General features: G+C 46.9%; 3 protein-coding genes across 7 annotated transcripts in view; 1 reads left to right on the forward strand and 2 right to left on the reverse strand.

Moving 5' to 3' along the window:
• Positions 1-8,751, reverse strand: part of Dnajc17 (DnaJ heat shock protein family (Hsp40) member C17) — a 31,736-nt gene extending 22,985 nt beyond the window's left edge. The window contains exon 1 of the mRNA XM_052183259.1: positions 8,622-8,751. Within this exon, the coding sequence (XP_052039219.1) occupies positions 8,622-8,699 (78 nt within the window). The 5' untranslated portion in view covers positions 8,700-8,751. The remainder of the gene's footprint in view (positions 1-8,621) is intronic.
• Positions 8,752-8,885: 134 nt separating this feature from the next.
• Zfyve19 (zinc finger FYVE-type containing 19) lies at positions 8,886-16,481 on the forward strand. Of its 4 annotated transcripts, none has more exons than XM_052183262.1 (11): positions 8,886-9,118; positions 10,467-10,588; positions 10,766-10,816; positions 11,158-11,276; positions 11,382-11,527; positions 11,891-11,999; positions 14,688-14,897; positions 15,316-15,395; positions 15,660-15,758; positions 15,867-15,994; positions 16,082-16,481. In XM_052183262.1, exons 1-11 carry the CDS (start codon positions 9,065-9,067, stop codon positions 16,158-16,160), a joined length of 1,197 nt encoding a protein of 398 aa, XP_052039222.1. In that variant the 5' UTR covers positions 8,886-9,064; the 3' UTR covers positions 16,161-16,481. The 4 variants fall into 4 exon arrangements, with proteins under 4 accessions (XP_052039222.1, XP_052039223.1, XP_052039224.1 ...); XM_052183263.1 differs by having other exon boundaries at positions 8,888-9,118; positions 14,691-14,897; XM_052183264.1 differs by having other exon boundaries at positions 8,889-9,118; positions 15,885-15,994.
• A 1,173-nt stretch (positions 16,482-17,654) lies between these two features.
• Ppp1r14d (protein phosphatase 1 regulatory inhibitor subunit 14D) lies at positions 17,655-27,839 on the reverse strand. Of its 2 annotated transcripts, XM_052181458.1 has the most exons (5): positions 27,579-27,839; positions 25,368-25,426; positions 18,185-18,274; positions 18,047-18,079; positions 17,655-17,847 (listed from the first exon to the last, which is right to left on the reverse strand). In XM_052181458.1, the coding sequence occupies exons 1-5, from the start codon at positions 27,837-27,839 to the stop codon at positions 17,691-17,693; spliced, it is 600 nt and encodes a 199-aa protein (XP_052037418.1). In that variant the 3' UTR covers positions 17,655-17,690. The 2 variants fall into 2 exon arrangements, with proteins under 2 accessions (XP_052037418.1, XP_052037419.1); XM_052181459.1 differs by lacking the exon at positions 25,368-25,426 and having other exon boundaries at positions 17,719-17,847; positions 18,185-18,268.

Genomic DNA, 27,839 nt, shown 5'->3' on the forward strand with positions numbered 1-27,839 from the left:
GAGCAGCTTCCAAACACGGTGGATCATGCCCTTTCCTGAGTAGGCTGCTGAGTAACTTCAAACTCCAGGGCTTCTGCCAAAGTTGAGTTAAACAAAGACCCACAGGACTTGGGGGCTACGTACTAACACCACCCACCATGCCTAGACCTTGATGAAAAGAACCAGTGTCTTCCAGTGAAGTGTTCTCAGTGCCTAGCCAAGAGGGGTTCTCACCGGCAACATGCAGACAACACCCCAAATCCACAAATGGCCCACAAAGAATCCAATCTAGGTCAAATCCCACCACATTTCCCAGATTAATTTCCTGTCAAATCCTCAACAGACTCTGGCGAAGCCCTGTTCCTAGTCACCCTGCTACACCTTCACACCTCCCTCCTTCAGCTCTCTGGTGTCTGGTCTCAAAACTCATGGCTTTTGTTTGTTTTTTAAAGATGTATTTATTTAGTCAGATGGTGGTGGTGGTACATGCATTTAATCCCAGCACTCAGGAGGCAGAGGCAGAGGCTGAGGAGCAGAAGAAAGAAGGAAGGAAGGAAGGAAGGAAGGAAGGAAGGAAGGAAGGAAGGAAGGAAGGAAGGGATGGAAGGAAAGAAAAGAAGGAAAGGAAAGAAAGAAAAACAAAGAGAGAAAGAAAGAGAAAGAAAGAAAGAAAGAAAGAAAGAAAGAGAAACAAAGAGAGAGAAAGAAAGAAACAAAGAGAGAGAAAGAAAGAGAAACAAAGAGAGAGAAAGAAAGAAAGAAAGAAAGAGAAACAAAGAGAGAGAAAGAAAGAAAGAAAGGAAGGAAGGAAGGAAGGAGGGAAGGAGGGAAGGAAGGAAGGAAGGAAGAAAGAAAGAAAGAAAGAAAGAAAGAAAGAAAGAAAGAAAGAAAGAAAGAAAGAAAGAAAAAAGAAAAAAAAGGCAAAGGCACTCCAGATCTGGAAAGACTATGACACACTGAACCCTGGCCCCAGCCTGACACTCAGTGGACAGTCCTGATATGTTTCAGAATCTCTGTAGGTCAGTGACTAGCATACAATTCTCAGGATTCCCGCTGGTTGTTTGTTTCTCCACTGATGGTGTTTTGCCTGCAGTTATGTTTGTGTGCCGTGTGTGCCTGGTGCTCCCCTGGAACTGGAATTACAGATGGTTGGAACCACACCATCAGTGTGAGGAACCAAACCCAGGTCTGCAAGATCAGCAAATGGTCTTCACCACTGAGCCATCCCTTCAGCCTCCAATCTTTTGTTACCTAAAGTTTTGAACAAAATATCTTCTCAGGGAAGCCTTCTCTGATCAGGTTTTTTTTCTCCCTCCTTTTCCTCTTTCAGATTTGTTTGTTTTATGTAAATACACTGTAGCTGTCTTCAGACACCAGAAGAGAGCATCAGATCCCATTACAGATGGTTCTGAGCCACCATGTGGTTGCTGGGAACTGAACTCAGGACCTCTGGAAAGCAGTCAGTGCTCATAACCACTGAGCCATCTCTCCAGTCCATGTTTTTCGTTTTATTCCTAAAACATTCCCCTGTACTGTTCCACTGAGCCTTTCACCTCAGAGTTCATGAGTTACAGTCTGAGCTGACAAACCCACTCACCGCCCACCATGACCACCTGGGTTATTGTCTATGGTTATAGACTCCATCAGTTTGATTTGCGTGTAATCTTGAACTCTGGTAACGCTCAACTTTGTTTTACTTGGTACTGTCTCCCTTCTCTACTGACCTCTGCTTCCCTGGAGATGCACTGGATGCAATCTGCAGTACTTGACTTTCTCCTACTCCCTGAGTTCTAGGAGTCAAAGTGGGTCATCAGGCTTGGCGGAAAGCACCTTTACCTGCCGAACTATCTTGCTGGCTCTTATTTTGGTTTTCTGAGACAGCATATTTTTTCCCCCGAGACAGGGTTTCTCTGTGTAGCCCTGGCTGTCCTGGAACTCACTCTGTAGACCAGGCTGGCCTTGAACACAGAAGTCTGCCTGCCTCTGCCTCCCAAGTGCTGGGATTACAGGCGTGCACCACCACCGGCTCTGAGACAGTATCTTAGTATGTAGCCCTGGCTGGTCTGGGACTATGGATAGTCTGGGACTATGGACAGGAATCAGGATAGTCCCAAATTTGTAGGCAATTTTCTTTCTTGTGCCTCCCAGTTGCAGAAATTACAGATGTATAACTCATAGATAAATATTTAGCTTTTTTAAAAAAGGATTTATTTATTTTATGTATTTCAGACACACCAGAAGAGGGCATCAGATCTCATTACAGATGTTGTAAGCCACCAAGTGGTTGCTGGGAATTGAACTCAGGACCTCTGGTAGAGCAGTCAGTGCTCTTAACCACTGAGTCATCTCTCCAGTCCAGTATCTAACTTTAAAACGTGCAATGAATTAGGTATGGTGGTGCTTAGTATTTGGGAAGGAGAATCAGGAAGATCAGCTGTGCCAGACCAGCCTGGGTTACATGAAACCCTGTTTCAAAAACCAAAACGTAGAACTTGCAATGAGGATACAATAGCTAGAACTACCTGGCACTGAGATCACAGGCACTGTACTAAGTGCTTTGTGTGGCTCTAGATCACAACAATGCAACCAGGAGGAAGCGATCACTTCCACAGGGAAACCAAAGCACAGAGAAGTTAACTGTTATGGTTACCTGTGGGCTAAGTCATGAACCATAGGCAGGCAGTCTTGACTCCAAAGTTCATCTCTTAGCCACAACTGCCTGTGAGTGCAAAGACTACTGACACATTTACAGCTCACCGCGTGCAGGCTGTCCTCCACGGCTGTCTATCCACCTTCAGACTATGACAGCTGCAACAAGCAGGAATTTTTGCTGAAGACTGGTTAGAAAACCTCCCACTTTATGCAGGGCATGTGTCTGTAGGAATCCTCATTTGATTAGAAACCTGAATTCATTTCCCAGCTCACACCAGGCAGCTCACACCACCTGGACCTTCGCAGGCACCGTGTTCATGTACTTCATGTACACATGAACGACACATAGACACATACACATGATTTTTTTTTTTTTTTTTTTTTTTGGTTTTTCGAGACAGGGTTTCTCTGTGTAGTCCTGGCTGTCCTGGAACTCACTCTGTAGACCAGGCTGGCCTCGAACTCAGAAATCCGCCTGCCTCTGCCTCCCAAGTGCTGGGATTACAGGCGTGTGCCACCTCGCCCGGCTGATGATTTTTTTTTGTAAATATTTTTTTTAAAGATTTTATTTATTATTATATCTAAGTACACTATAGCTGTCTTCAGACACACCAGAAGAGGGTATCAGATCTCATTATGGATGGTTGTGAGCCACCATGTGGGTGCTGGGATTTGAACTCATGACCTTTGGAAGAGCAGTCAGTGCTCTTAACCGCTGAGCCATCTCTCCAGCCCCCTTTGTAAATCTTTTTAAAAAGAAAATGTGAGCTTCTAGGAAAATCACCATTAGCCTTCAAATTTCAAAGTAAATTGCCCCAGGAGCAAGGAACAGAGGCTAGAAACAAAATACAGATGTGAATTCGTTCATCAGAGAGAATTCACATCTATATCAGCACCAAGACACAGCCTGACACCCAGTAGGCACTTAATGAAAATGCTTGCAGGCTGTGAGACGGCTTGGGGGAAGATTGCTCACTTGCTATGTACACAGCCCTGGCTTTGATTGACACACCAAAAGAAACGTTTACAGGAAGTGGCTCCAGCCTCCTCATTTAAGTGTGTTTCTGCCTAAACATAGGAAGGAAAGAAAAGAAAGTCTGACTTTGTGAAGGGTCAGGGTGTGCCTGCCCTAGGTGAAGCACTGTGTACACGGTGTGCCGCTGTCAACTGTCAAGGATTCAAGCAGAGATGGACGACCTCAGACCTACTTGGTGGGAATATCAATCAGTACAACCTTTCTGTGAGTCAGTGTGCAGTATGAATCATAATCTTGTAAATACATTAACTTTTGTTCTACCAACTTCACTTTGCCTGAAAACAACACTGTATGTTCATTCAATCATTCACCAAGTGTTTACTGAACATCTGTCAAGCGCTAGGCATGGTTCTAGAAGCTAGGAACTGCGGCAAACAAAACAGGAAGGCACTCCCCATGGGAGAGGCCGACAGTGATCAAGTGGCACTAACATAATGTGCAGCTGGGAGAGCTCACAGCTGGAGCGGGACAATTAACTGAAACAGCTCCCAGTGGTCAATTAGATGGCCAAATGCCCAAAGCAAAGAAAGCTCTAGCAGTGTTTAGGTATAAAAGTCCCTGAAACAGGTCTGTTAGGTGAGATGAAAAAAAAGAAAACACAAACGAAAAAACAAAACCAGGCTGCTCTCGCAGAGAACCCATGTTAGATTCCCAGCACCTCAAGGTGCCCACAACCATCTGTAACTCCAGCTGCAGGGGACCTGACACCTTCTGACTTTTTCAGGCACACACACACACACACGAAGGTAAAACACCCACACACATGACATATAAATAAATACATATTTTTTTAAACCCTCAAAGGTGGTACAACTCTTTGTTGCCCAACAGAGAAAGGACAGTAACAGGTTTGGCAGTGAGGAGGGAAGTCATGGACAGCTGCTGCAGGTGGCAATAGCACAGTCCCTAAGAGACTACACACAGCCAATCACAGTCCCTAACAGACTACACACAGCCAATCACAGTCCCTAACAGACTACACACAGCCAATCACAGTCCCTAAGAGACTACACACAGCCAATCACGGCCCAGCAGCTCTGTGTTGCGGTTACATCCAAAAAACATTTTTCTGTTTTTGGTGGTTTTTGATCAAACCTCGGCAAGCCCTCTACCACTGAGTTACACATAGAACACAGGACTCTGTACAGCCATGTCCATAAGAGCCTTGCACACAGTACTGGAAAGGTAAAACAACCCAAATATCCATCAACAGATTGAATATACATCCAAGCAATAGAATTTAGTCTTAAAACGGGAGGAAATTCTGACATTAGTTACAGCATGGCTATCTCCTGAAAACACTGCCCTAAATGAAATAAGCCACATATAAAATGACAAATATTATCTGTGGTGCACAGAATCGTTATATTCCACCTCCCAGGAGTTCAAGGCCAGCATTGGCTCCATCAGATCCCGATAAAACGTAACTTATGGAAGGAAGGATTTCTCTGGGCTATGGTCCCCGAGGACAGAGTCCATCGCCATCATGGTGGAAGCAAGACAGCGGCATTCGCGGCAACGGGAGCAAAGCTGAGAGCTCACACTTGGAACCACAAAAGGGGGCGGGGAATATGTTAGAAATGATCGAAGGGTTGGTTTTTTTCAGTTTGTTTGTTTGTTTGTTTAAGACTTATTTACTTATTTTATATGAGTACACTACAGCTGTCTTCAGACACAGCAGAAGAGGGCATCAGATCCCATTGCAGATGGTTGTGAGCCACCATGTGGTTGCTGGGAATTGAACTCAGGACCTCTGGAAGAGCAGTCAGTGCTCTTAACCGCTGAGCCATCTCTCCAGGCCGTTTGTTTGGTTTGAGGCAAGGTTTGTCTGTGTAGTCCAGGTTGTCCTGGAACTTCCTCTGTAGACCAAGAGACCAGGCTGGCCTTGAACTCAGAGGTCAAGCTGATGACTAAAGTATTTTAACTCTCAAATCCTGTCTCCTGTGACATACTTCCTCCAAGAGGCCACACCTCTTAAGCCTCCCAAACAGTGCCATCAGTTGGAACAAGTGTTCATATGCCCGAGATTATGGGGAACATCTAATTCAAAACAGCCCAATTATCATATGGCAATCATATATTTGATATTTAACATCTTGAGGAATCCTCATACTTTTAAGCAATAGCCAGTCATACCACATGCAATGTACAACAACTCCAGTTTCTCTACATCCTCAAATACGTATGTGTGTATGTATTTAGGCTTTGAAACCCTAGCTAACAGTAAGCAGAATCTCATCCTAATTTATTTGGGGTTTTTTTGAGACATGTAGATCATGTAAACTAAACTGGGCTTGAACTCACAGAGATCCACCAGCCTGAGGTTCCTAAATGCTAGAATTAAAGACTTGCCCTACCACACCAGCCCAGCTACTTTTTGAGACAAGGTCCCACTAGCACTGGAGCCCACTGATTTGGCTAGACTGTCTAGCCAGCACATCCCAGGATCCTCTTGCGTCCGCCCCTCCCAGCCCAGGATGACTGACAGGTGTGCACTGGCACACTTCGGTTGTATTATGTGCTGGGGATGAATGCAGGAACTCACACGTACATGGTGAGCACTTTACCCACCAAGCCTGTGTGTGTCTGAGTGTGGTTATCCACACAGACTTATGAGTACCCAAGGAAACCAGCTGTGCCCTCCCCCAAAACCACTGCAGCTAGAGTTACAGGGGGTTGTCAGCAACTCAACGTGGGTGACAGGAACGAAATCCAGGTTCTCTTTACCCTTAACCACTGAATCACCTCTCCAGCCACACTTTGAAATTGAGTTGTTTTGTGGGTTTTTGTTTGTTTGTTTGTTTGCTTGCTTGCTTGCTTGTTACAATACTTTCTACATGTAAAAACCATTCCGAGTAGCCAGGTGGTGGTGGTGCACGCCTTTAATCCCAGCACTTAGGAGGCAAAGGCAGGAGGATTTCTGAGTTCGAGGCCAGCCTGGTCTACAGAGTGAGTTCCATGACAGCCAGGGCTACACAGGGAAACCCTGTCTTGAAAAAAACAAAAAACAAAAAACAAACAAAAAAACAAAAAAGCAAAAAACAACCCCCCCAACCCAAAAAACCCCCAAAAAACATTCTGAGTACATAGCCATTAAACAGTCACAGAGGCCTGAAGAAATGACACAGCAGATAAGAGGGTACACGGCTCTTCCAGGGGACAGAAGCTCAGTGCCCAGCATCACATCAGCTAACCTGTGACTCCAGATCTCTCTCTCTCTCTCTCTCTCTCTCTCTCTCTCTCTCTCTCTTTCTCTCCCTCCCTCTCTCCTATCAACTACAGAAGCTCCAAACTCAGATCCTCTGGAAAAGTTTTGTATAACTTCTTAACCACAAAGCCATCTCTCCCCAGCCCCCCCCCCCCCCCCCCGTTGTTTATATTTTTTAAATAGGGTCTCTGCCCTAGATAGTATTTGGTCGACCTGACCGCCCTTCGCCACACACCACCACCACCGCCACTACCGCCGCCGCCACTCCGCCACACACAAATAGGTGGTGGTGGTGAAGGAGGAGGAGGAGGAGGCAGGCAGTGAAGAATTGGTGGTTAGAGAGACGGTCCAGTCTGTAAAGTGCCTGCCCTGTAAGCAAGAGGACCTGAGTTTGGATCCCAAGCACTTAGGTAAAAAGCTTGAATCCCCAAAACAGGACACGGGTCACACACCTTTAATCCTAACATTTGGGAGGCAGAGGCAATTTATTTCTGTGAGTTCAAGAAACTAGCCTGATCTACATAGAAAGTTTCAAGACAGCCAGGGCTACATCGACCTTGCCTCAAAGTGGGGGAGGGGGTGTTTCGTGTATTTCTACATCCACTTTGACTTCAGCCAAATCGTCAGGAAGCTTTTTGAGCAAGATGACCACAACTTTTCTAAAGAATCAGTCGAGTCGCCCTGATTTTCTGCCCCAGAGCACTCTTTTTTTTTTTTTTTTTTCTCGAGACAGGGTTTTTCTGTGTAGCCCTGGCTGTCCTGGAACTCACTATGTAGACCAGGCTGGCCTTGAACTCAGAAATCCGCCTGTCTCTGCCTCCCAAGTGCTGGGATTACGGAGCATGCGCCACCATGCCCGGCACCCCAGAGCACTCTAGACACTCAACCCTTTGACAAGGCAGTACAGAGGTATAAAGAGCATTGATAAGATCTTTCTCCCCACCCCACCCCCTTAAGGCAGCTGACCTTAGACTCCACAAGAAGCTGAAGCTGGCCTTAAATTCCTGATTCTCCTCCCTCCAGCTCCCACGTGCATTACACGCTTATACCACTATGCCCAGCCTGGTGGGCATTCATTTTTATCCAATGAACTCCCCTGCGTGTACTATTACAACTGCTACCACAATCCCACCACAATCTAAGTGTATATAACAGAAACCTTAAGTACATCTTGATCTGTCTCACCCCAGGCACCTTAACCAGCACTTGAGATAAGTTGAACCCCACCACCTGCTTTAACCCGCTAAGCAGCACGCACTGAGAACACTGGAACATCTGATACTTAAAAAGAGGAAAAGAAAACAGAGTTCTCTAGATTCTAGGCCTCAACGTCAAATCCAGAAAAAGAAGAGGGGCTGAGGAGAGAGTGAAGAGCCTAGAGACTCTTCTTCCTAGGCTCCACCTGAAGTTAAAACAGACTGAAACGAAAACACCTCCTGACACAGGTAAAACGTTCAGTGAACAAACTGATGTTGCGCAGGCGCAAAACAGCAGGCCTGGTTCTCGGGTTCAACCGGTCTAGAAACAGTGTGGCAGGAGGGACAACACAGTCACACAGTTCAGAGTCCTCAATGCCTCCCTCCTTTACGAGGTCCTCAAGCCTTTCAGGAAATGCCTGGAGGCCCCCTTTTTAGTTATTGGCCGTCCCTGGCTCCCGGTCCAGGAGAGGGCGGAGCATAGAAAGTCGAAGCCAGGCGCGAGTCAGGCGCGAGGACCAAAGAGCTGCTTTGCCTAACAGGTTCTCACCTCTTTGTCTGCCGCCTTCTCTTCAATGCCCAGCAGCGCGTACAGATCCATTTGTAAGAGCTCTTTGGTCACCGCCATGGTTATAGTCTAAACTTGAATTGGTACTACAACTCCCAGGAGTCTGAGGGTGCGCATGGGGGCTGGGGCTACTAGTTCCGACCCCGCCCAAGAGCGCGCTAAGCCTCCTGGGATGGCTCCTCCTGATTCAGGTCCGACTGGATGTGGAAGAGCGCGCAGTGGAGAATGAACTACGACTCCCAGCATGCCCCACTCCGCTGCCGCCAGCGCCCTGGTGTGCGGAGAGCCAGAATTCCCCGCGCTGGGCCGCTCCTGGACAGCTCAGATGGGCGTGTGGGACTGGGCTACAAAACCTGAGGGTCTGAGAGGCCTGCATTGCACTCTTGAGAGGCTAACCTACCTGTTCTGCAGCGCAGAGAACTGCTATGGAGAGCAGGTGCTACGGCTGTGCTGTCAAGTTCACCCTCTTCAAGAAGGAGGCGAGTGTACTCCCAGAGAGCTGAAGGGCCAAGGGAGGACGCGGGGCGAAGGGAAGGGATTTGCAGGCTAAAGACTGTGGTTTTGATGAAGTAACCCAGTTAACATTTCTGTGAAGTGGGACGGATGCCCACCCGTTTTCGGGGCTAAGATGATGGTCTGATGAGGTCCAGTGAGATGACTCTGTGAGTAAAAGCACTTGCTGCTAACCCTGATGACATTAGTTCGAACCCCAGGACCCACCTGGTGGAAGGAGAGAACTCCTGAAAGTTATTCTCTGATCCCCACACACATGCCATGATATGCACATGCCTGCACGCATACACTCACAAAGAAATAATGTAAATTAAGAAAATTTAAAGTGGCTTCGGTGAGGTGCTGGAGCTGACAGTACCCTAGAAATTGTAAAGTTTCCAAAAACTACACGTTTTTTTTTTTTTTTTTTTAAATCTCCAAGTGGACTATCTGCGGCCTGCATTCTATCCACTCCCCTTCTCTCCATCTGTCTTTAACGTCGTACCACGCCCGCTGCTCTCCATTCTGCTTCACCCGAAGCTGCAGCTTGCCCTTACCCAGGATAGATTACCATGCTTCTTCTCCTCAGGGCACAATGAAAAAGCCTTCTCAACACAGACTTGACACATACTCCTTGTAAGCTGCAAGGGAGCTAGTTAATGGGGAGGAAATAGGATGAATTTATGGTGTGTAGGACTGGAGCATTTATATATCAATTTTTGAGTCAGGGTTCAAATTTCAGCTGCCCTGTCTTATTCAAAGAACGATCTAATTGAACAGTCATGTAATTTCTCTGGCCCCCCGCTAAAATAGAGATACTACTGTGGGCATCAGGATCAAATATGATGACCTATGTAAATGACAATGGTTATATCAGATGATGAATTTTAAGGTGCAAGCTTAGTGCCTGGCACAAAGTACTTAATAATTGGAGCTATTGTTACAACCCCATCCTGTGGCAAACCTCCCACCATCTCTGCCAGAGCAGAGAGAGCACTCGATCTGCACTCAGCTCTCTTTGTTGAGGAGCCTGTGACCCGACACACGGGGCCTTGTTTGTCTTTGCACTACACCCCCATGGTGTAATGAAATTGAAAATAGTAGAAAGCATGTGAATTTTGCCTGAAGTTTTATCTAATTTGAACAAGACTGTGGAAACCTAAGAATTGTTGAACCCATCTCTGCCAGGACCCTAGGGAATCCCACTTTTCCTCTTTCCTCCAAAATTTGGTCACAACTCCAATTCCCTCTTTCTATGAGTGTTTAGAGGGACTCGGAGAAGAGCCAACGGGGCTGGGTGAGACATACTTCCTCCTGCTTCTTGTTTTCTTATAGTATGGCTGTAAGAATTGTGGCCGAGCCTTCTGTAATGGCTGTCTTAGCTTCAGCGCTCTGGTACCCCGGGCTGGTAACACACAACAGAAAGTCTGCAAGCAGTGCCACACAGTCCTGACCAGGTGAGAGATAGGCACCGGCAAGGGTTCAGACAGACAGGACAATAAGTATCTGGTCAGGCCTTGTGGCCTTGTGCTCCCTGGCCAGAGGTCTGTCTGGGAAGTATTTGGGGTAGAAATTACCAATGGGAGGGAGGGCAGGACTTCTGGCACCAATGTCCTCTGGTGTCCTCTCTCTAGAGGGTCTTCTGACACTGCCTCCAAGTGGTCGCCACCTCAGAACTATAAGAAGTAAGTACTGAGAAGAAGACAGACAAGCGGGGTTGGAAAAAGACAAGGACAGCACCACCACAGCTCTCCTCCCAGTTTCCAGAACAAATGGGTGCAGGACAGAGAGAATGCTCACCTCCAGGCTTCTGGCTTCCCTCTTGGACCCTGAAAGCTGCTCATTAACCAGTTATCAGAAAAGGCATTTGGGAGCTTTTTCCCTCTCAGGCTGGTCATCTGGGTTGGGTTGTGGCACCACATGAATAGAGGCCACAGAAGATGGCTTGTAGAGGCTCAGGTTGATCGGAATGGGTTCCTTCAGTCTTCTCTTTAACCTTAAGAGTTTCTACCTCATATCTACCCAGGCGTGTGGCAGCCTTGGAAGCCAAGAAAAAGCCGAGCACTTCTCAGAGCCAAGGCCTGACCCACAAAGACCAAGCTATCGCTGAGCGCCTAGCACGGCTTCGTCAGGAAAACAAGCCCAGTGAGTGGACACTGGGAGTGGGCCGGGAGACCTTTAAAAGGCACACCCGGGCCTGAGGTCTGAGCTCCCTCTGGCCCTTACAAATCCTCTCCTTACCAACTGCAGAGTCAGTACCCTCCCAAGCAGAGATAGAGGCACGGCTAGCCGCACTCAAGGATGAAGTCCAGGGCCCCATTCCTTCCACACAGGAGATGGAGGATCGGCTTGCAGCATTGCAGGGCAGAGTCCCACCTCCTCACACCATGAGAATGGTGAGTGTGACAGCTTAGGAGAAAGGCTTTCCTAGGGCAAGCACCCTTCTCAAGCCCAGATACATGTATGATCCTGTGCTTTGCAGGGATTGGTAAAGCCTCCCACCCCTACCTCCTGAGCCCTAAGCCTGCTCCTAAGCCAAAGGACAGAGGCCAAGCAGCAGGACTGAGTGCGTCAGCAAAGAGTGGATACTCAGTCCTGTTGGGAGCTGCCAGACCGACTCACCTATGTGGACTTGAATTCATCCCTTTCCTTGGGCTTTGAAAACTCTTCAGCATCCACCCCTGACTCAGACTTCTTCTGCACTCTTGGTGTGGCCTTCCCCACACCCCTTCCCCACTGAGCTTCCCTCCTCTGCACAGGCACACCAGGCACCAGACGCCAGGACCCAGGCCCAGCAGACGCAGGATCTGCTGACACAGTTGACTGCTGAGGTGGCTATTGATGAAAGCTGGCAACCAAGACCCTCAGGTAACTTGTCCCCTTGGCTTCTCCCAAATCATGTTCTGCCTCTTCTGCTCACCCTTTTGGGAGGTGAATGTAAGTCAGAGAATGGTCAACACTAAAGACCTTCTGTTTACTGGGTGTTTGCTCCAAAGGGATCCAGCGCAGGGCTCTAGAATCAGATGGTGAATTCCACTTCCATCACCTACATGAGTTACTTCACCTTTCTGAGTCTTTCTCATCAGTAAGCTCAAGTGTGCTAAAACCTATGTCCTGGGAGAAGTCATGAGGAATAAATAAAACAATATAGTAAGTGCTTGGGACTGTGCCTGGCTCATAATAAGTACTTAGTGAGTGCTCTCTGCAGTGACTGACTGCACCGACAATGAGGAAGAGACTTCAATAAAAAGAGTTAGAGTGAGTTGCCTCCTCACACCAGCCACATTTCCACTGTTTGCGACCCACATGAGCTCAGCATTGCCTCATGGACTGTAGATCTAGGGCGTGCTATGCAGTGCTCTGACATAATAGAAGATTCTTGGACAGTGGTAATGAAGTCTACAGAGCGTTAGCGCCAACCAGGAGTGATTTTGAGCCTTAGGCACCTTTGGATTTGGTTAAAGACATTTTCATTATCACAGTTCACAGGTACTCCTGGCTTCTGTTGGTGGAAGATGGGATGCTGCTGGGCATCATCATGCCAGTTGCCAGCTCCGCACCCCTGAAAAATAATGCCCTTAAATGTATCAGTAGAACTAAGATTGATAAACTACTGCAGAGAGTCTCTGTGGATAACCTCACTCATCTGATGTATTGATTACTATCAGATGTCTTCCTGCCCATTATCTAACTTAGCTGTTTCTGTTGTGACTTCTCCCTGTTGTTTCCAGAAAATGCTAATTCCAGCCCTGAAAGACAGTCTAGAAAACCTTAGCCCCTCACATTCTGATCTTAAGCCATAGGATAACTACCCAACTCAGTGCATGGAGGTGTATAGCTGTCTTTTGCTACATTGTAGGTGCTTCTCTTCTCTCTGACCTTTTTCTTCCACCCTTTAAACTTTCAACACTAGATGATAGAGACAAAAGGAAAGAGATTCCTGTATAAAGTCGGGTTGAAAAACAGTGACATTATAGTCAGCTGCTATGGAAAATCTGAAGCAGCCCCATATTCCACATAAGCAGTTAAAACAAAAACACATAATATTTGTGTTTTCCAAAGAAAGCAAAATTCCAAAATTGTCACTCCCAAAGGTAATGTCTTTGAAAAACACAACTAAAATGACTAGTTTCCCAAGGCACAGTGATTTACTCTGCACTCATAGAATTGTGAGGTAAAGGTGGGAGGATCGTGAGTTCCAGGCCATCGAGTGGAGGGAAAGGGGCACCAATCCAGACACAAAACCTTTGACCTACAGTTTGTTATTCCTGCAAAATCATCATTAGAGTGTTCAGAAAGACTTCATCCAGCTACTGTGGGAACAGATGCAGACTACTTCAGACAAACATGACGGGGAGCTCAGAGAGTGCTGCTAAGGATGGGAAGGAAGGATCTTAGGGACTAGAGAAGTCAGGGACACGCCAAGAGAACAAGACCCAGAGAAAGGACTGATTGAGACTCATGGGATCTTGTGGAGGTCTGACCTGGGGGTCCTCTGCATATTCACTATGGCTGAGTAGCATGGTGTTCTAGTGGGATTCCTTTTGTTTTGTTTTGTTTTGTTTTGTTTTGTTTTGTTTTGTTTTGTTTTTTTCGAGACAGGGTTTCTCTGTGTAGCCCTGGCTGTCCTGGAACTCACTCTGTAGACCAGGCTGGCCTTGAACTCAGAAATCCGCCTGCTTCTGCCTCCCAAGTGCTGGGATTACAGGCGTGCGCCACCACTGCCCAGCTCTAGTGGGATTCCTAACACTGGGAGCAGGGCTGGCTCTGACTCTTGCCTGCTTGTGGGACCCTTTTCCTACTATTAGGTTGCATCCTCCCATGCTATGGATGGCTGATGCCCCTGGGAGACCTTCTCTTTTCTGAGGGGAGGTGGAAGGGAAACTGGCATGAAAGAAAGGGAAGTTGAGGCAGAGAAACTTGTAGGAGGGGAGGAAAGGGAAACTGAAGTCAGAATATAATATATGAGAGAATAATGAAAGAAGGAAGGAAGGAAGGAAGGAAGGAAGGAAGGAAGGAAGGAAGGAAGGAAGAAAGAAAGAAAGAAAGAAAGAAAGAAAGAAAGAAAGAAAGAAAGAAAGAAAGAAAGAAAGAAAGAAAGATAGTTCCAAGCCAGGAAGGAAGGAAGGAAGGAAGGAAGGAAGGAAGGAAGGAAGGAAGGAAGGAAGGAAGGAAGAAAGAAAGAAAGAAAGAAAGAAAGAAAGAAAGATAGTTCCAAGCCAGCCTAGACTCTACAGCAACCCCTATCTTTAAAATAAATGAATAGACTTGGAAGTGGCACACACCTTTAATCCTGGCACTTGGGACCAGCACTTGGGAAGCAGAGTCAGGCAGATCTCAGTTCAAGGCCAACCTGGTCTGTAAAGTGAGTTACAAGAAGGCCAGGACTACACAGAGAAACCTTGCCTTGAAAAAAACAAAAATAAACAAATGAATGAAAGCATAGTCCTGAACAATGAAAATGTATGGTTAAACCTAGTTGAGAAATGGGTTTAGAGGCCTCTGGGATGAGACCCTGGAATTCTTCTGCCTTCCTAACTGCATCGTCCCTTCCAGCAGCCTCCCTCCAGAATGACCTCAACAAGGGAGCTACATGGAACCAGCACACAAATTCCCAGGGACGGGCCAGCCGGTCTCTGGAGGAAGAGAAGAGCAAGCTGCTGACTGAGGCAGCAGTTGAACTACAGGAGGAGAACACCAGGCAGGAACGGATCCTGGCTCTTGCCAAGAGATTGGCTGCACTGCAGGGACAAGACCCCAGCAGAGGTAACGGTAACGGTGTGAGCCAGCATCCTTACTCAGGCCCCCTGGCCAAGACGACTGCCACCACAGACTGGACTTTCCCTGACAGTGCTAAAGCAGATAAAAGGGTCCCTGTGCCAAAGAGTATGCCATGTGCTCTGCAGAGCCGTGGCATATGATGGGCAGAGCAGAGAATGAGGACTCTGAGGCAGCCATATTGAGGCAGTGGAACCTCCGTCCCTTCTGGTGCTAATGCTTCTCATTCTGACCTCTGCTCTCAGGGCTGAGGGTCCAGCCTTGCAGGACAGGTAGGGAGGCAAGCAGCTGGATCTCAACTCTGAACTAAATGCCCCTAGGAACCAACAGTTCTAGAAGGCAAGAGGAAAGCCATTTGGTGAAATTCTCACCTCACTTCTTCCTGTGTTTCTGCCCCTCATTCAAGTGACCCTCCAGGACTGTCACCTCCCAGACAGTGATGAAGTTGAGGATGAAGAGACAGCCATCCAGAGAGTCATGCAGCAGGTAGCCCTGTTACCCACCCAGTCACCCTGTTCTGCCTCTGCCTCCTTGGTCAGTGTTGCAGCAGCTGTCTGGTCTCCTGCACTGGCCTCTGTTCCAGGGCCACATGAGCGGTCATTCCTCTGCACTCCTTCTTGCTGGGGTCCTGTACTTCCTGGTGTCTTGAGATAGATGCAGACGTAGGCAGGAAGGAGGCAGAAGGTGAAGTAGAGTGAGTATGAGCCTGCGCCTAGATCAGGAAGTAGTTCTTTCCCTCCCTGTTGACAGCTCACTGAAGAAGCTGCCCTGGATGAGGCAAGTGGCTTTAACATCCGTGAGAAACCAGCTCCAGGCTCCCAGACCCAACCCTACAAGGCAGAGACTGAGGTGAGCAAGACCTCACACTGGCTTTCATCCCCACACTTCCCACAGACAGCCTGCCCCCCACCGGCCTCATTGATCCAACTCTGTGTTCCCCAAACCTCTCTTCCTAAGCCCCAGTCTCTGCCTCAGGGGCTCCAGGCTGAGGAAGAAGAACTCCCCTGGTGCTGTATCTGCAATGAGGATGCTGCTCTGCGCTGTGCTGGCTGTGATGGAGACCTCTACTGTGCCCGGTGCTTCCGGTGGGTGCTGGGAGAATGTTCTGAGAGAAGAAGGTTCTTGGCTTGAGGGCTGCCAAGTTGTCTGCCATTCACGCCTTTATTCCGCAGGGAGGGCCACGATAACTTTGATCTTAAAGAACATCAGACTTCTCCCTACCACCCCCGACTGCCTTGCCAAGAACACTGAGGATAACCTAATGATCTCCTGAGGGGGCAGTGCTACAGGCAACTAGCAGGCTGGGAAGAAACCTGGGCCAAGTCTCAAGGCATCCAGGAAGATATCAGACCCTGCTCTACTGATGGTAAACACAGCCCTTTGTGAGCTTCCAGTCACTGGAAGGAAGAAAGATAATGACTCTTAGAGGGGCCAGGTGAAAGGAGGAGTCAGGCCCTCCTCTAAGAGACTGGGCTCAATCAAAGGCAGGTGGAGAAGACCAGACTGAAGCCTGCTTCCTTTGCCCAGCACTGGCCTATAGTGGATCTAATAAAATGTGTTGAGGCATTAGCCCCAGGTGTGTTTTCTGTTCTGGGGATTGAACCCATGGTTTTGCACTTGCTACAGAAGGACACTATATCTTTTCACTCCAGAACCTTTCAATTGTGTGTTTGTTACTGGCACCACTGGGGATTGAACCCACATCCTCATACATACTTAGTATGTGCTCTACCACCGACCTATACCTCCGGGTGCCCAACACCTTTTGTATCTAGAACCTCATGACACCTGAGCCTGGGGCATGTGAGAGGTGCTAAGAACACAGTAGGTTAGAAGTAGACTCCTGTGGAATTCATGAAAAGCTTGAGCTTCTGTAAGCTCCTAGCAAGGACAGTCCCGGACTCATTCCAAGTAAGCATGAAAATCACCTAGGGAATTGTGTCTTGTACTCAGCAAGCTCAACTTAATCAGAAGACTCTTCCATGGTGGATTTCTATCTGTCTAGAACTTAGTAATGAGTGTAGGAACAATGCTTCCTCCACTCACAGAAGTCCTGGCTCCTGTCCCAACTTGTGTACCTCAAAGATCCAACAATGTCTGTCTTCAACTACTTGGCTCAGTCTCTGGCAATTCCTTTCACTCCTCTGCATATCCTCTGCTTCTTTCCTTCCTGCTCTGCACAGGAGCTGATCAAAAAAGAGACTTCAACCCAAAGAGGCCTGCTACACTGTGTGTGTGTGGAGGAGGGATCAGCCTCCCTGGATGCTCCCGTGAGATGTTTCCTGTGAGATCCAGTGAGGTGTTTCCTTTTGACAGAATTCCTCTTTGACACAATTCTAAACTTGTCTCTGTCAAGCCATTCTTGTTAGTGACACCAGGATGCTCTGTGCTTTACCCACATGGCCTTCAGGCCTCACTATTCTAATCTCTTCAAAGCCAAGCTATGATCTCTGTCTTTCCATTCCTGGGAATGAGGATGGGGATGATGGTGGGTGGATGGATGGATGCATGGATTCATGATGTGGATAGAGCCAAGTGACTTAAGATGTTGGTCTTTCAAGATATCACTTCTCCTTCTCCATTCCCAGTATAGACACACACCACATTCCCTTATTCTGGGCTCCTAAAGGTTTTATCTTGGCTGCCAAGGAAAGTATTAGACAACAACTACAGCTGACTCCCAGAGAACCCAGCGGAGAGCCAGCTGTGGCTGCACACACACGTGGGCTATACAAGTGTCTCTCTTTGTCTTCTGCAGCTCTTGTCTGTATTGAAGGCCTTTCAGCCAGTATCCAGGTCAGGGATGTGGATCCTGGCCAGAATCCTGTGGATCCTGGCAGTGCTGAGGCTGCAGAAGATGGTCCCTCCAGGATTATTTTGAAGGCCTGCTGAGTCTCCGAAGTCTCTTGAGTTGACTGAGTAGCTCAGAGATAAAAGGCTGAGGGGGAGAGAACACTGAGATCAAGGCAGGAAATCACAGCCACTATGCTGCCCCCCTTAATCTGTCTCCCACTGTCCCCAGAGCAAGAAACGGAAGGAATGGTCAAGGGCCGAGCATTCCTCTCAAAGGCTCCTTTCTATTTGTCTGTAGTCTCCCGCTAAGGCTTCCTCCTAATGCAGTAGCAGAAGTGCCTTACCTCACTGTTGCCTGGGCAGTCTTGGAGAATGGCCTGAGTAAGAGAGAGCAAGCTGAAGTGAGCCATGTCCTTCCCCACAAACCCCCACTGGTCTCCCAAGAACCCTCCCTAGGCTCCAAGCCCAGCTTCCCATCCTACCTCCAGCTGAGTCCTCTGCTCTTCTGTGGACAATTCCATGAGAGCTTCCAGATCAATCTCAGGCTCAGAAGGATCTTCTTGACCCTAGTTGACAGTAACAGGCATCTGAGCTGGTGCTAGAACGGCAGTTACTGACAGGACTCACCCATCTCTACCTTCATCTGCTGATCTTCATATTGATCCCCCTCCTCAGCTAACTCACAAGGACCATTGATTTTTCCTATTGATAAGGTTTTACTAGGCACCTACCATTTCTATGCAGAAGTGTTAAGAGTTACACCTAAAGAGGTCTTCACATGTGCCTGTACTCTCAGTGCTTGGGCACTGAGACAGAGGACCATGACTTTCAGACCAACCTAGACTCCATAGTGGGAAAATGCCTTGTGGAGACAGTTCAGCAGATAAGAGCACTAGCTGCTTTTCCAGAGAACCTGAATTAGATTTGATTAGATTTAATCTCTGTGAGTTAGAAGCCATCTTGGTGTAATAGCAAGCTCTGTGACAGCCAGGATGACCTAGAGAGGCTCTGTCTCAAAACAAAACAAGAAAAGTCACAATCACAGGGCCTGGAGAAGATGGCTCAGCAGTAGAGTACTGTCTGCTCTTCCAGAGGAGTTGAGCTTGGTTCCCAGCACCATGTCCTTACACCTCCATAACTGCAGCTCCAGGGGAATCAGACCCCTGGCCTCCATTTGGTCCATGCACTCACAGGCCCATGTCCATGCACCCACACTTGATGGTGTAACATTTTATAAAGGGCAAAATACATTCACTCACTGTATTTATTTTGTTCACTGTCAAAGGGCACATTTCTTCCATGTTAGTCTATATTCAATAAAGGTGACTTTGTAAACTATGAATAAATAAATAAAACAGAACAAATAATGTAGCAAAAAGAAAAGAACCCTCATCTTCCTTCCTTCTCCTTCTACTGTTAGCATTTTTTAAAAATCACTATTGCCTGAGTCAGCCCCTTTTCCTGAAGCTCCAGACTTCTTCCTGCCCTTTTTTCATGTATAGTGGACTTTATTCAAAGTTCATGGACTTTATATGTGTTTGTCAAGAGAGGGCAGCTGGGCAGTCGTTGTATAGCACTCAGGAGGCAGAAACAGGCAGATCTCTGTGAGTCCAAGGCCAGCCACAATAAACAGATAGATATATAAACTAACAGGTAGATCAATAAATGAAGGCCAGTTGTATATCAGAGATGAAGATGAGTCTTACAAGACAGACAGACAATCTGATCCTGCCCTTGAAAAGCCTACAGACAACTGACAGAGCGGTTAAAATAGATGATGGCAGACTGATGCCTTGATGAGAGAGCACAGGAGCCCGTGGGAAGGACAGCTCACACATGACCACAGGAGTTACATGGGAAGGACAGCTCACACATGACCACAGGAGCCCGTGGGAAGGACAGCTCACACATGACCACAGGAGCCCGTGGGAAGGACAGCTCACACATGACCACAGAAGTTACATAGGAAGGACAGCTCACACATGACCACAGGAGCCCGTGGGAAGGACAACTCACACATGACCACAGGAGCCCGTGGGAAGGACAGCTCACACATGACCACAGGAGTTACATGGGAAGGACAGCTCACACATGACCACAGGAGCCCGTGGGAAGGACAGCTCACACATGACCACAGGAGCATGACCACAGGAGCCTGTGGGAACAAAAGCTCACCAACCTTGGAAATCAGGAGTATAGGAAGTAACCAGATACTAGATAGTTCTGTCAGTAGAGTGCTTGCCAAGCATGCACAAAGCTTTGGATTCAGGCCTCAGGACCAACATAAACCCAGAATACACTTGTAATCCCAGCACTTGGGAGAGAGACATAAGATCACACTTGGCTACTAAACGTGAGATGATACCCTGTCCCATAAATAGATAAATAGATAGATAGATAGATAAATAAATCAATAAATAAATAAATAAATAAATAAATGTGGGAATTTCTAGTTTCATTGGAGATCCAGTTGTGTCATGTAATGTTTTTCTGGAAACTGTGTTATGGGAGAATGCTTTGCTGAGAACAGACACTTGGTGTTTTTCTGAAACCTGTCTGGTGGAAGGTCATGTGATATTTTGCTGGAGTGGATGTTTGAAAGGACACATGGTATTTGGAAAAAGTTTAACCCAACAGACAGTAGATGATGCTCTGGCATTGGTTCACCTTGCTTTCTTCACTGATCTTCACTTGTCATGACTTCAAAGAGAGAAACACACCAAGAACTTCTGGTTGTCTCTGGCTGCTTCTTGCCACTTCAGCGGAGCCTTGTGGTTTCTTCTGGATTCTGATTCCTGTTGATGTTTTGCTAGTGGACTGGACTGCTAACAACAAAGACTGGAATTGCCCCAAAGAACTGCTCTAACCAGGTCTATGTCCCACTTGTCCTAAGCCATCTTTCTCCCCTACCTTTGGTTGGTGGGCTATAAGGGAGATTGAAGGGTTTAAGAACCCTTAATAAAGTAGGTTTTGAAAAATATAAGCCTACAATAAGTAAACAAACAAACAGACAAACCACCAAATCCTGATGCTTAGGGTCAGGAGTGAGTGACAAGCACTAGATTATTCTCAGAATGTAGTTGCTAACTAGAAAACCACACAAAATATACAGTCAGGTGTGAGAGCACACAATTGGTCTCAGCACTTGGAAAGGTGAGACAGAAGAATTGGTGAAAGCTTTAAGCTAGCCTGGGCTACATAACAACAGGACAGCCAGGGTTACAAACACACACACACACACTCACACTCAAACCATGGTCAGTCTTGGCAGCACACACCTTTGACCCCAGCATTCAGAAAGCAGAGCCAGGCTGATCTCTCTGGATTCAAGTCCAGCCTATTCTACATAATGAATTCTAGGTTAGCCAAAGCTACACAGACCTTATCTGTGGGGAAGGGCTCAGCAGATAAAGGCACTTGCCGCAGGCTGATTACTTCGGTTTGATCCCCAGATCCCACAGTGGGAGGAGAAAACGAATTCTCTGAAAGTTTTCCTTTGATCTCTACACGTGCATAATAACACATGTGTGCACACACTCAGACACAAATCACACACACAATATGAACACACACAATAATAAATTTCAGAAAAAGAAAAATAGCTGGTGTGGTGGAACATGCCAGTAATCTCAGCACTCAAGAGTCAAGGTAGGAAGATCAAAGTTCAAGGTCATCTTAGGCTACATAGAAGGTTTGAGACTAGCCTGGGCTACAAGAGACTGTTTCAAATAATACAAAAGGTGGGAGGCTGGAGAGATAACATCTAAAGTGCTTGCTACTTATGCATGAGGACCTGAGGCTGATCCTTAGCCCACATCAAAGGATGGCCTGTGTCAAGTGCCTGGAGTCTCTGAAGCAAGGCAGAGCAATCCTTGGGTGCCAGGGAGAGACCCTGTCTCCGACATACAAAGTGTGGACAGGGCCAGAAAGATGTCAGTGGCTAGGGGCACCAGCACCCATATCAGGCAGCTAACGAGCTCCTGTAAATCCAGGATCTGTCACTCAACACAGACACTGCATGCCTGCAGTACATAAATATGAATGGAGGTAAAATGATCCTACACGTAAAATAGGAACAAATGTAATAATAACAAAACCCAGATAGACAGATAGATGGATTAAATGGATGGAACTTAGTGGTAAAGGTCTTGTTTTGCCTCCTATAAATGAGATCCTGAGTTTAACCTTCAGTGCATTCCACAGTAATAACATCAACAACAATAATAATAAATTAATAAAACCTAAAAAATGATTTGTTGTGGTGGCACATGCCTATAATCTCAGCACTTGGAAGCAGACACAGGAACATTGCTGAAAGTTGGAGGCCAGCCTGAATTCTAGGCCAACCAGGGCTACACAGCAAGACTGTCTCAAACACCAAAAACAAAATAAAAGGCATGGAAAGCCTTGAGAAGCGATCATATTTTAAATAAAAGCTTTACCTGATGGAATTAACAGCATATTTAATTCTGCAGAAAAATGGTTAGTGAAGCATCCCAGGGTGTGGCCACAGAATGGGAGGTAGAATAGACCCTTGGCCTGTCCATCGTCCATCATCTAACACTTTTGGATCAGACTTTCAGGGGCAGGGGAAGAGCCAGGGCAGGGGATACCTGCCTGCGATGCCAGCTATTCTGAAGTTTTGATTTCAAGGCTATTTTAGGCTATACAGCAAGATCCTTTCTCAAAGCTAAATAAATCATTATAAAGATTAGGATTGGGCTGGAGAGATGGCTCAGCGGTTAAGAGCACTGACTGCTCTTCCAAAGGTCCTGAGTTCAAATCCCAGCAACCACATGGTGGCTCACAACCATCTGTAAGGAGATCTGACGCTTGGTGTAACTTACATATAAATAAATACATAAATCTTAAAAAAAAAAAAAAGATTAGGATTTGGGGGCCATTGAGGTGGCTGAGTGGGTGGAGATGTTTGCTGCACAAACTTGACAACCTGAGTTCGATCCCTGGTACCTACATAAAAATGGAAGGAGAAAGCCAGCTTCACCAAGTTCTCTCCTCTACACTGTTTCAGGAACCCCACATATATCGATCATGTGCATACACATATATACATTTTTTTAAAGTTTATGTTTGCTTTTATAAAAAAGACTCCTGACCCCAAAACCATTAGTATCCCATTTATGTATTCAATATATGTTGAATATGTTGATAACAGGATTATATCACAGTCCCAATATTTTTTCTTTCAATCCCTTCATCCCTAGCGCCAAGGTCTTGCACATGCCAAGCACATGCTCTATCACCGAGCTCCAACCTCAGCCCCTTACATATGTTTTGAATTCCCAGAGAATAATAGCTCTGAAATGGAAACTTATGGTTTCTTTGGAAAGTTAGTTGTGTCTGATGGTGTTTCACTGGGGCAGACACATGAAGGAGTGTTTTCCTGAAGCAGACACAGGTGAGATGTTCTGTGAAAGCAGACACATGAAGGAACATTTTGCTGAAGCAGACATAGCAAAAGGTTGTTTTGCTAAAGCAAACATGTAAAAGGACACATGATGTTAAGAAGGACTCAACAGACAGTAGATGATGCTAGAGGGTATTGGTACACCTTGCCATTCCTTAATGGTCATCCTTTATCATGACTTCATAGAAAGAAAAAATGCACCAAAAACCTTCTGGTGGTGTTCTGGCGGGTTCTTACAGCTTCATCAGACTTGGGCAGATTGGCAGAGTGATGTCAACTGAATCAGACTCACATGGAGTCTAACTCAAGCAACTTTGCTAACTCACAAGGCAAGACCTATGTGAAGGTGTGATGTTTGGAGGGAGTATAAATCGGACCCAGTGGACAGTGATGGGGGCTTGCATAGCTAGCTTTGCAATGTATCATTGGTCTCACGCCTTCACTGATCTTCACTTCACTGAGAGAAGCACGGCAGAAAACGTCTCCTGGCACCCCTGCTGGTCCTGCTCACTCCTGCTGACTAGTGCCAATTTGGCAGAGGCCTGGCTGTTTCTGCTGGATCATGCAACCGCTGCTGATTCACATTTGCTATCCCGACAGTCCTGAACTGGACTGCTGGTGTATATCCTGACAACCCAGGTTGGATTTGCTCCAAAAAACTATTTCTAAACACTTCTCCCATATCCTAATAACTGTTCTTTTCCACTACCTCTTATGGGTAGTAGGCCAGAAGAGAGGTTAAAGCATCTAAGAACCCTTATTAAAAGTAGGCTTTAAAGAAATTGAAGACAACACAACCCCACTGAGATGAACAAGTGTGGTAAGCTTGTGATACCGTTACCTGTAGCAGCTTTCTGCCAGTCGGTCCATGATTTGAACCCCTTTCTCATCTCAGTCTACACCCAGACCATGAGACTAGTAATGGACACCAGCCCAGATGAGCTAACCGTATGCTTCACTGACAATACTTGGGGTGTTGTTATTGTTGCTGTTGTTTGAGACAGAGTCTCACTATATAGAAAATGCTGATCTCAAACTCAAAAATCTATCTGCCTGTGTCTGCTTCTTGATTGCTGAGATTAAAGGCGTGTACCACCATGTCCAACAATACTTTTTAAAAAACGATTATTACCATTATCGTGTGATGAGGAAGTGCCGTGGTCAGAGGTCAACACTGTGGAGCTGGTTTTCTCCATCCACCTTTACATGGGTGCAAGGGATCAAACTCAGGTTATCAGGCTTGTGTGCAATTGCCTTGACCTGCTGAGTCATCTCAGTGGCCCCAGCAATGCTTTCAATTTACTTATGTATTCTGTGCTATATTCCCAATTCTTTTGTATATTTTTTTCCAAGATTGGGTCTCACTAAATTGCCCAAGCTAGCTGCAATGCTCCTGCCTCAGCCTCCTCAGTAGCTGAGTTTACAGGCCTGTGCCACCAGGTTTAACATCCGCAACATTTTAAAAAGTTAAAAATGTAGTAGGTTGTTGTTTTAAAATGTCACTGCCTCAACAGGAGTGTGTTCCACCTGTCACCAGGAAAATCCAGAATCATGGAATTATAGAAAGTTCATGCTTGGTCCACCACGGTGTCCCCTGCTGATATGTACATTAGCTTTAATGCAGCACTTAGCAAGCTCTCGGTAAATTTCAGGGCACTGACAAATCCTTTCAGGGGCCTGATGTGAAGAGGTTAAAAGGGGTGTGGGGTGGGCATAAAAGTAGTGTATGGAGCCCTATTAACAAGAGGTCTCCTTAAATGTACAGCTGATTAAGTCAAATCCTCAGGCTACTTCTAGAGAACATAAGTCCGAGGGCCCCCAGATTGTGTGTATCCCCAGATTTAGTTTCTCACAGACCTCAGGCCAGGCTACACACCCATGGGGACAGTGATCCTCTGAGGAAGGAAGGTTGAGTGTCATTAAACAAGAAGCACATCCCTGTAACCATTCCCAATGGTATAGCAGGCCACAGGTGGGCAGGACAGGCCATGGAGGGGCACTGGGAAAAGAGAACAGAAGCTCAGAGTCTCTGTGACCTCTGTCTAGATGCCCAGCCACCTGGACTTTCCTGGGCACTTAGTTGCTTCCTGCTGGCACCTTTGGACAGTTGCCATGGAAACAACAGGGCAGGTGTTTTATGCCAGTCATTGCCTGGGAGCAGTCCTCCCACATGCCTTGTTTCCCACTATTATGGGCACATTACAATACAGTCTCCCTCCTCCATCCTTGCCTTGTAAAGCGAGTCCCTTTGGCTGCTGCCTTCCTTGGTTGCTTGGTAGGACTTGCCCTGAGATGTCTGAAATATGAGACTTTTTGTTCAAGGGCACATGAAATGCTTTGAAACCAAAACCTAGCTGTAGGGAGGAGCTGGAAGTAGTAAAGTGGGGGTGGCTGGCAGTGCCCTGAAAAACTAGAGTAGATAGGGATCAAGAAGGCTTACCTCTCTAGCTCCCAACACTGAAGCATCTCTCTCCCCTCCACAAGCAGGCTGAGGATGCTTCAGCAGACCAGCCCTGTGTACTAGGCAGGCACAGGACATAGTGAGCTGCAGCACTGACCAGGCCCTTTCTACTCACATAGTAGGACAGCTGACAAGCCTCACTTGCAAGAATCACAGACCTGAACACAGGACCCAAAAAAGCAAAGAAGGGGGAGGGAGGAGGAAGGAAGGAAGGAAGGAAGGAAGAAAGGAAGGAAGGAAGGAAGGAAGGAAGGAAGGAAGGAAGGAAGGAGGGAAGGAGGGAAAGAGGGAAGGAAGGAAGGAGGGAAGGAGGGAGGGAAGGAGGGAAGGAAGGAGGGAAGGAGGGAAGGAAGGAAGGAGGGAAGGAAGGAGGGAAGGAAGGAGGGAAGGAGGGAAGGAAGGAGGGAAGGAGGGAAGGAAGGAAGGAAGAAAGGAGGGCAGAAGAAGACAGTCATGTTAACAAACACTCTTGTGAACAATGAGAACTCCTGGTCTTGTGGGTTAGTCTCTGGAAACCAACCATTGGGCTGGTACCCACACAATAGTAGATTAAATTCCCATTGGCTGGCTGCTCAAATAAGTACCCAAACTTTCTAGCCAGGGGCCAAACTATAGTCCTAGTCCATGGCTCCCTAGCTGCATGACTTTGAGCAAGTCACTACTATTCCAGTAGTCTTGAATTAACTAAGTAGCTGAGGATGACTGAACTTCTAAGCCCCCATCTTCTACCTCCTGTAAGACTGTGCCGCCATGGGCCGGAGAGATGGCTCTGCAGTTAAGAGCACTGACTGTTTTTCCAAAAGTCTGAGTTCAAATCCCAGCACCTACATGGTGGCTCACAACCATCCTTAATGAGGTCTGACACCCTCTTCTGGTGTGTCTGAATACAGCTACAGTGTACTTACATATAATAAATGAATCTTTAAAAAACAGATGTAAAAACATAAGAATGTGCCGCCATGAACCATGTATGTTATGCCAGTGCTGAGTATCAGAGCCCAGGCTTCATCCAATCACTCACTGAGCTGCAGCCATAAGTCTCAACTCTCAGCTGTGAGGCAACAGCTACTTAATGGAATTGGGGGGTGGGGGGGAGGTTAAATCAAATAATGCATGTCCAGGCTTGCATTGTGACTAAGACATGGTCAAGAGGTCAAAACCTTATTCTTTTTTTTGGGGGGGTTTTTTTTTTTGGATTTGTTTTTTTTTAAGACAGGGTTTCTCTGTATAGCCCTGGCTGTCCTGGAACTCAGAAATCCGCCTGCCTCTGCCTTCCAGAGTGCTGGGATTACAAGCGTGCGCCACCACTGCCTGGCTCAAAACCCTATTCTTGATGAAGCAGTTGCTACTGCTCTGGGATCAGAGTCTAAGTAAGAGACTACTTACTACTTGCCCCATGATCAGGGACAAGACCCATCCTTCCCCGGGTTGAGTCCAAGCCTGTGGAGGTCATGGTGTCAGTGTTCTCACTATCTAGCTCTGCATTGCCCATCCTGAGATAGTGGGGCCAGTCCACATCTGTGCTGATGATATGGTACACAAGTCAGTCAGCACTTTAACCATTCCTATGTGACTTGGGATCTTAATCTTGGATTTCATCTCAGCTTAATTCATTTAAAACTAAAAGCCACGGTACTGATAGGGACAGTACTGGACAATGTGGCTTTATGCATGAATGTATGTGGAAGAAACATAAAGCAACAAAGTCTGGCCAAGCATTTACTCTTCAACTGTCATGTAAATCTTAGCAAAGAGATACCCCAGGCATGGATAGCCCCATTAGATAGGTCAGAAACCGAGACTAGGAAATTTCCATAAATAAAACCAGGCCTTTTCCGTAGCACAAAGCGGTTAAAGAGATGGTTGAGATTTTCTTTCCATCTGAAGCATGCTCCATTTCACATCAGCCCTCCAGCTCCTCGGAAGCTCTCTGACCCTCAGGACCCAAGCCCGGATCCAGTCTCCAGCAGCCTCGCAGGCTACCCACCTGGAAGAGCTCCTGAACCTGAGCATCTACCCACTGCTCCATCTCCAGCCAGCGCTGCAGATGACCCCGGTCATACTTCACCGTCAGCCGGCTGGGTCTCCGGGACCTGGGCAACTTAGAAATGTCCAAGTGAGTCTTTGACTCTGAGTCTGTGGACGATGCCCTCCTTCTCTTCTCAGAAGAAGCCCAGTGGACCTTCTTGTCTGAGTTGTCTGTGCCAGGGCTGGGAGATGTACAGGAAGCAGGGCTTGAAGACAGCAT

The sequence above is a fragment of the Apodemus sylvaticus genome, chromosome 5, assembly GCF_947179515.1.
Source record: "Apodemus sylvaticus chromosome 5, mApoSyl1.1, whole genome shotgun sequence".
Taxonomy (NCBI): Eukaryota; Metazoa; Chordata; class Mammalia; order Rodentia; family Muridae; genus Apodemus; species Apodemus sylvaticus.

Bases quoted from the DNA above. Each gene is read 5' to 3' on its own strand.
- Zfyve19 (XM_052183262.1), top strand. From the start codon at position 9,065: ATGGAGAGCAGGTGCTACGGCTGTGCTGTCAAGTTCACCCTCTTCAAG. The intron at 10,817-11,157 runs GTAAGTACTGAG...ATATCTACCCAG, and splicing joins CCACCTCAGAACTATAAGAA to GCGTGTGGCAGCCTTGGAAG. The intron at 12,000-14,687 runs GTAACTTGTCCC...CGTCCCTTCCAG, and splicing joins CTGGCAACCAAGACCCTCAG to CAGCCTCCCTCCAGAATGAC.
- Ppp1r14d (XM_052181458.1), bottom strand. From the start codon at position 27,839: ATGCTGTCTTCAAGCCCTGCTTCCTGTACATCTCCCAGCCCTGGCACA. The intron at 25,427-27,578 runs GTGGGTAGCCTG...CTCATATTTCAG, and splicing joins AGGTTCAGGAGCTCTTCCAG to ACATCTCAGGGCAAGTCCTA. The intron at 18,080-18,184 runs GTAGGATGGGAA...TCTCTTACTCAG, and splicing joins AGCAGAGGACTCAGCTGGAG to GCCATTCTCCAAGACTGCCC.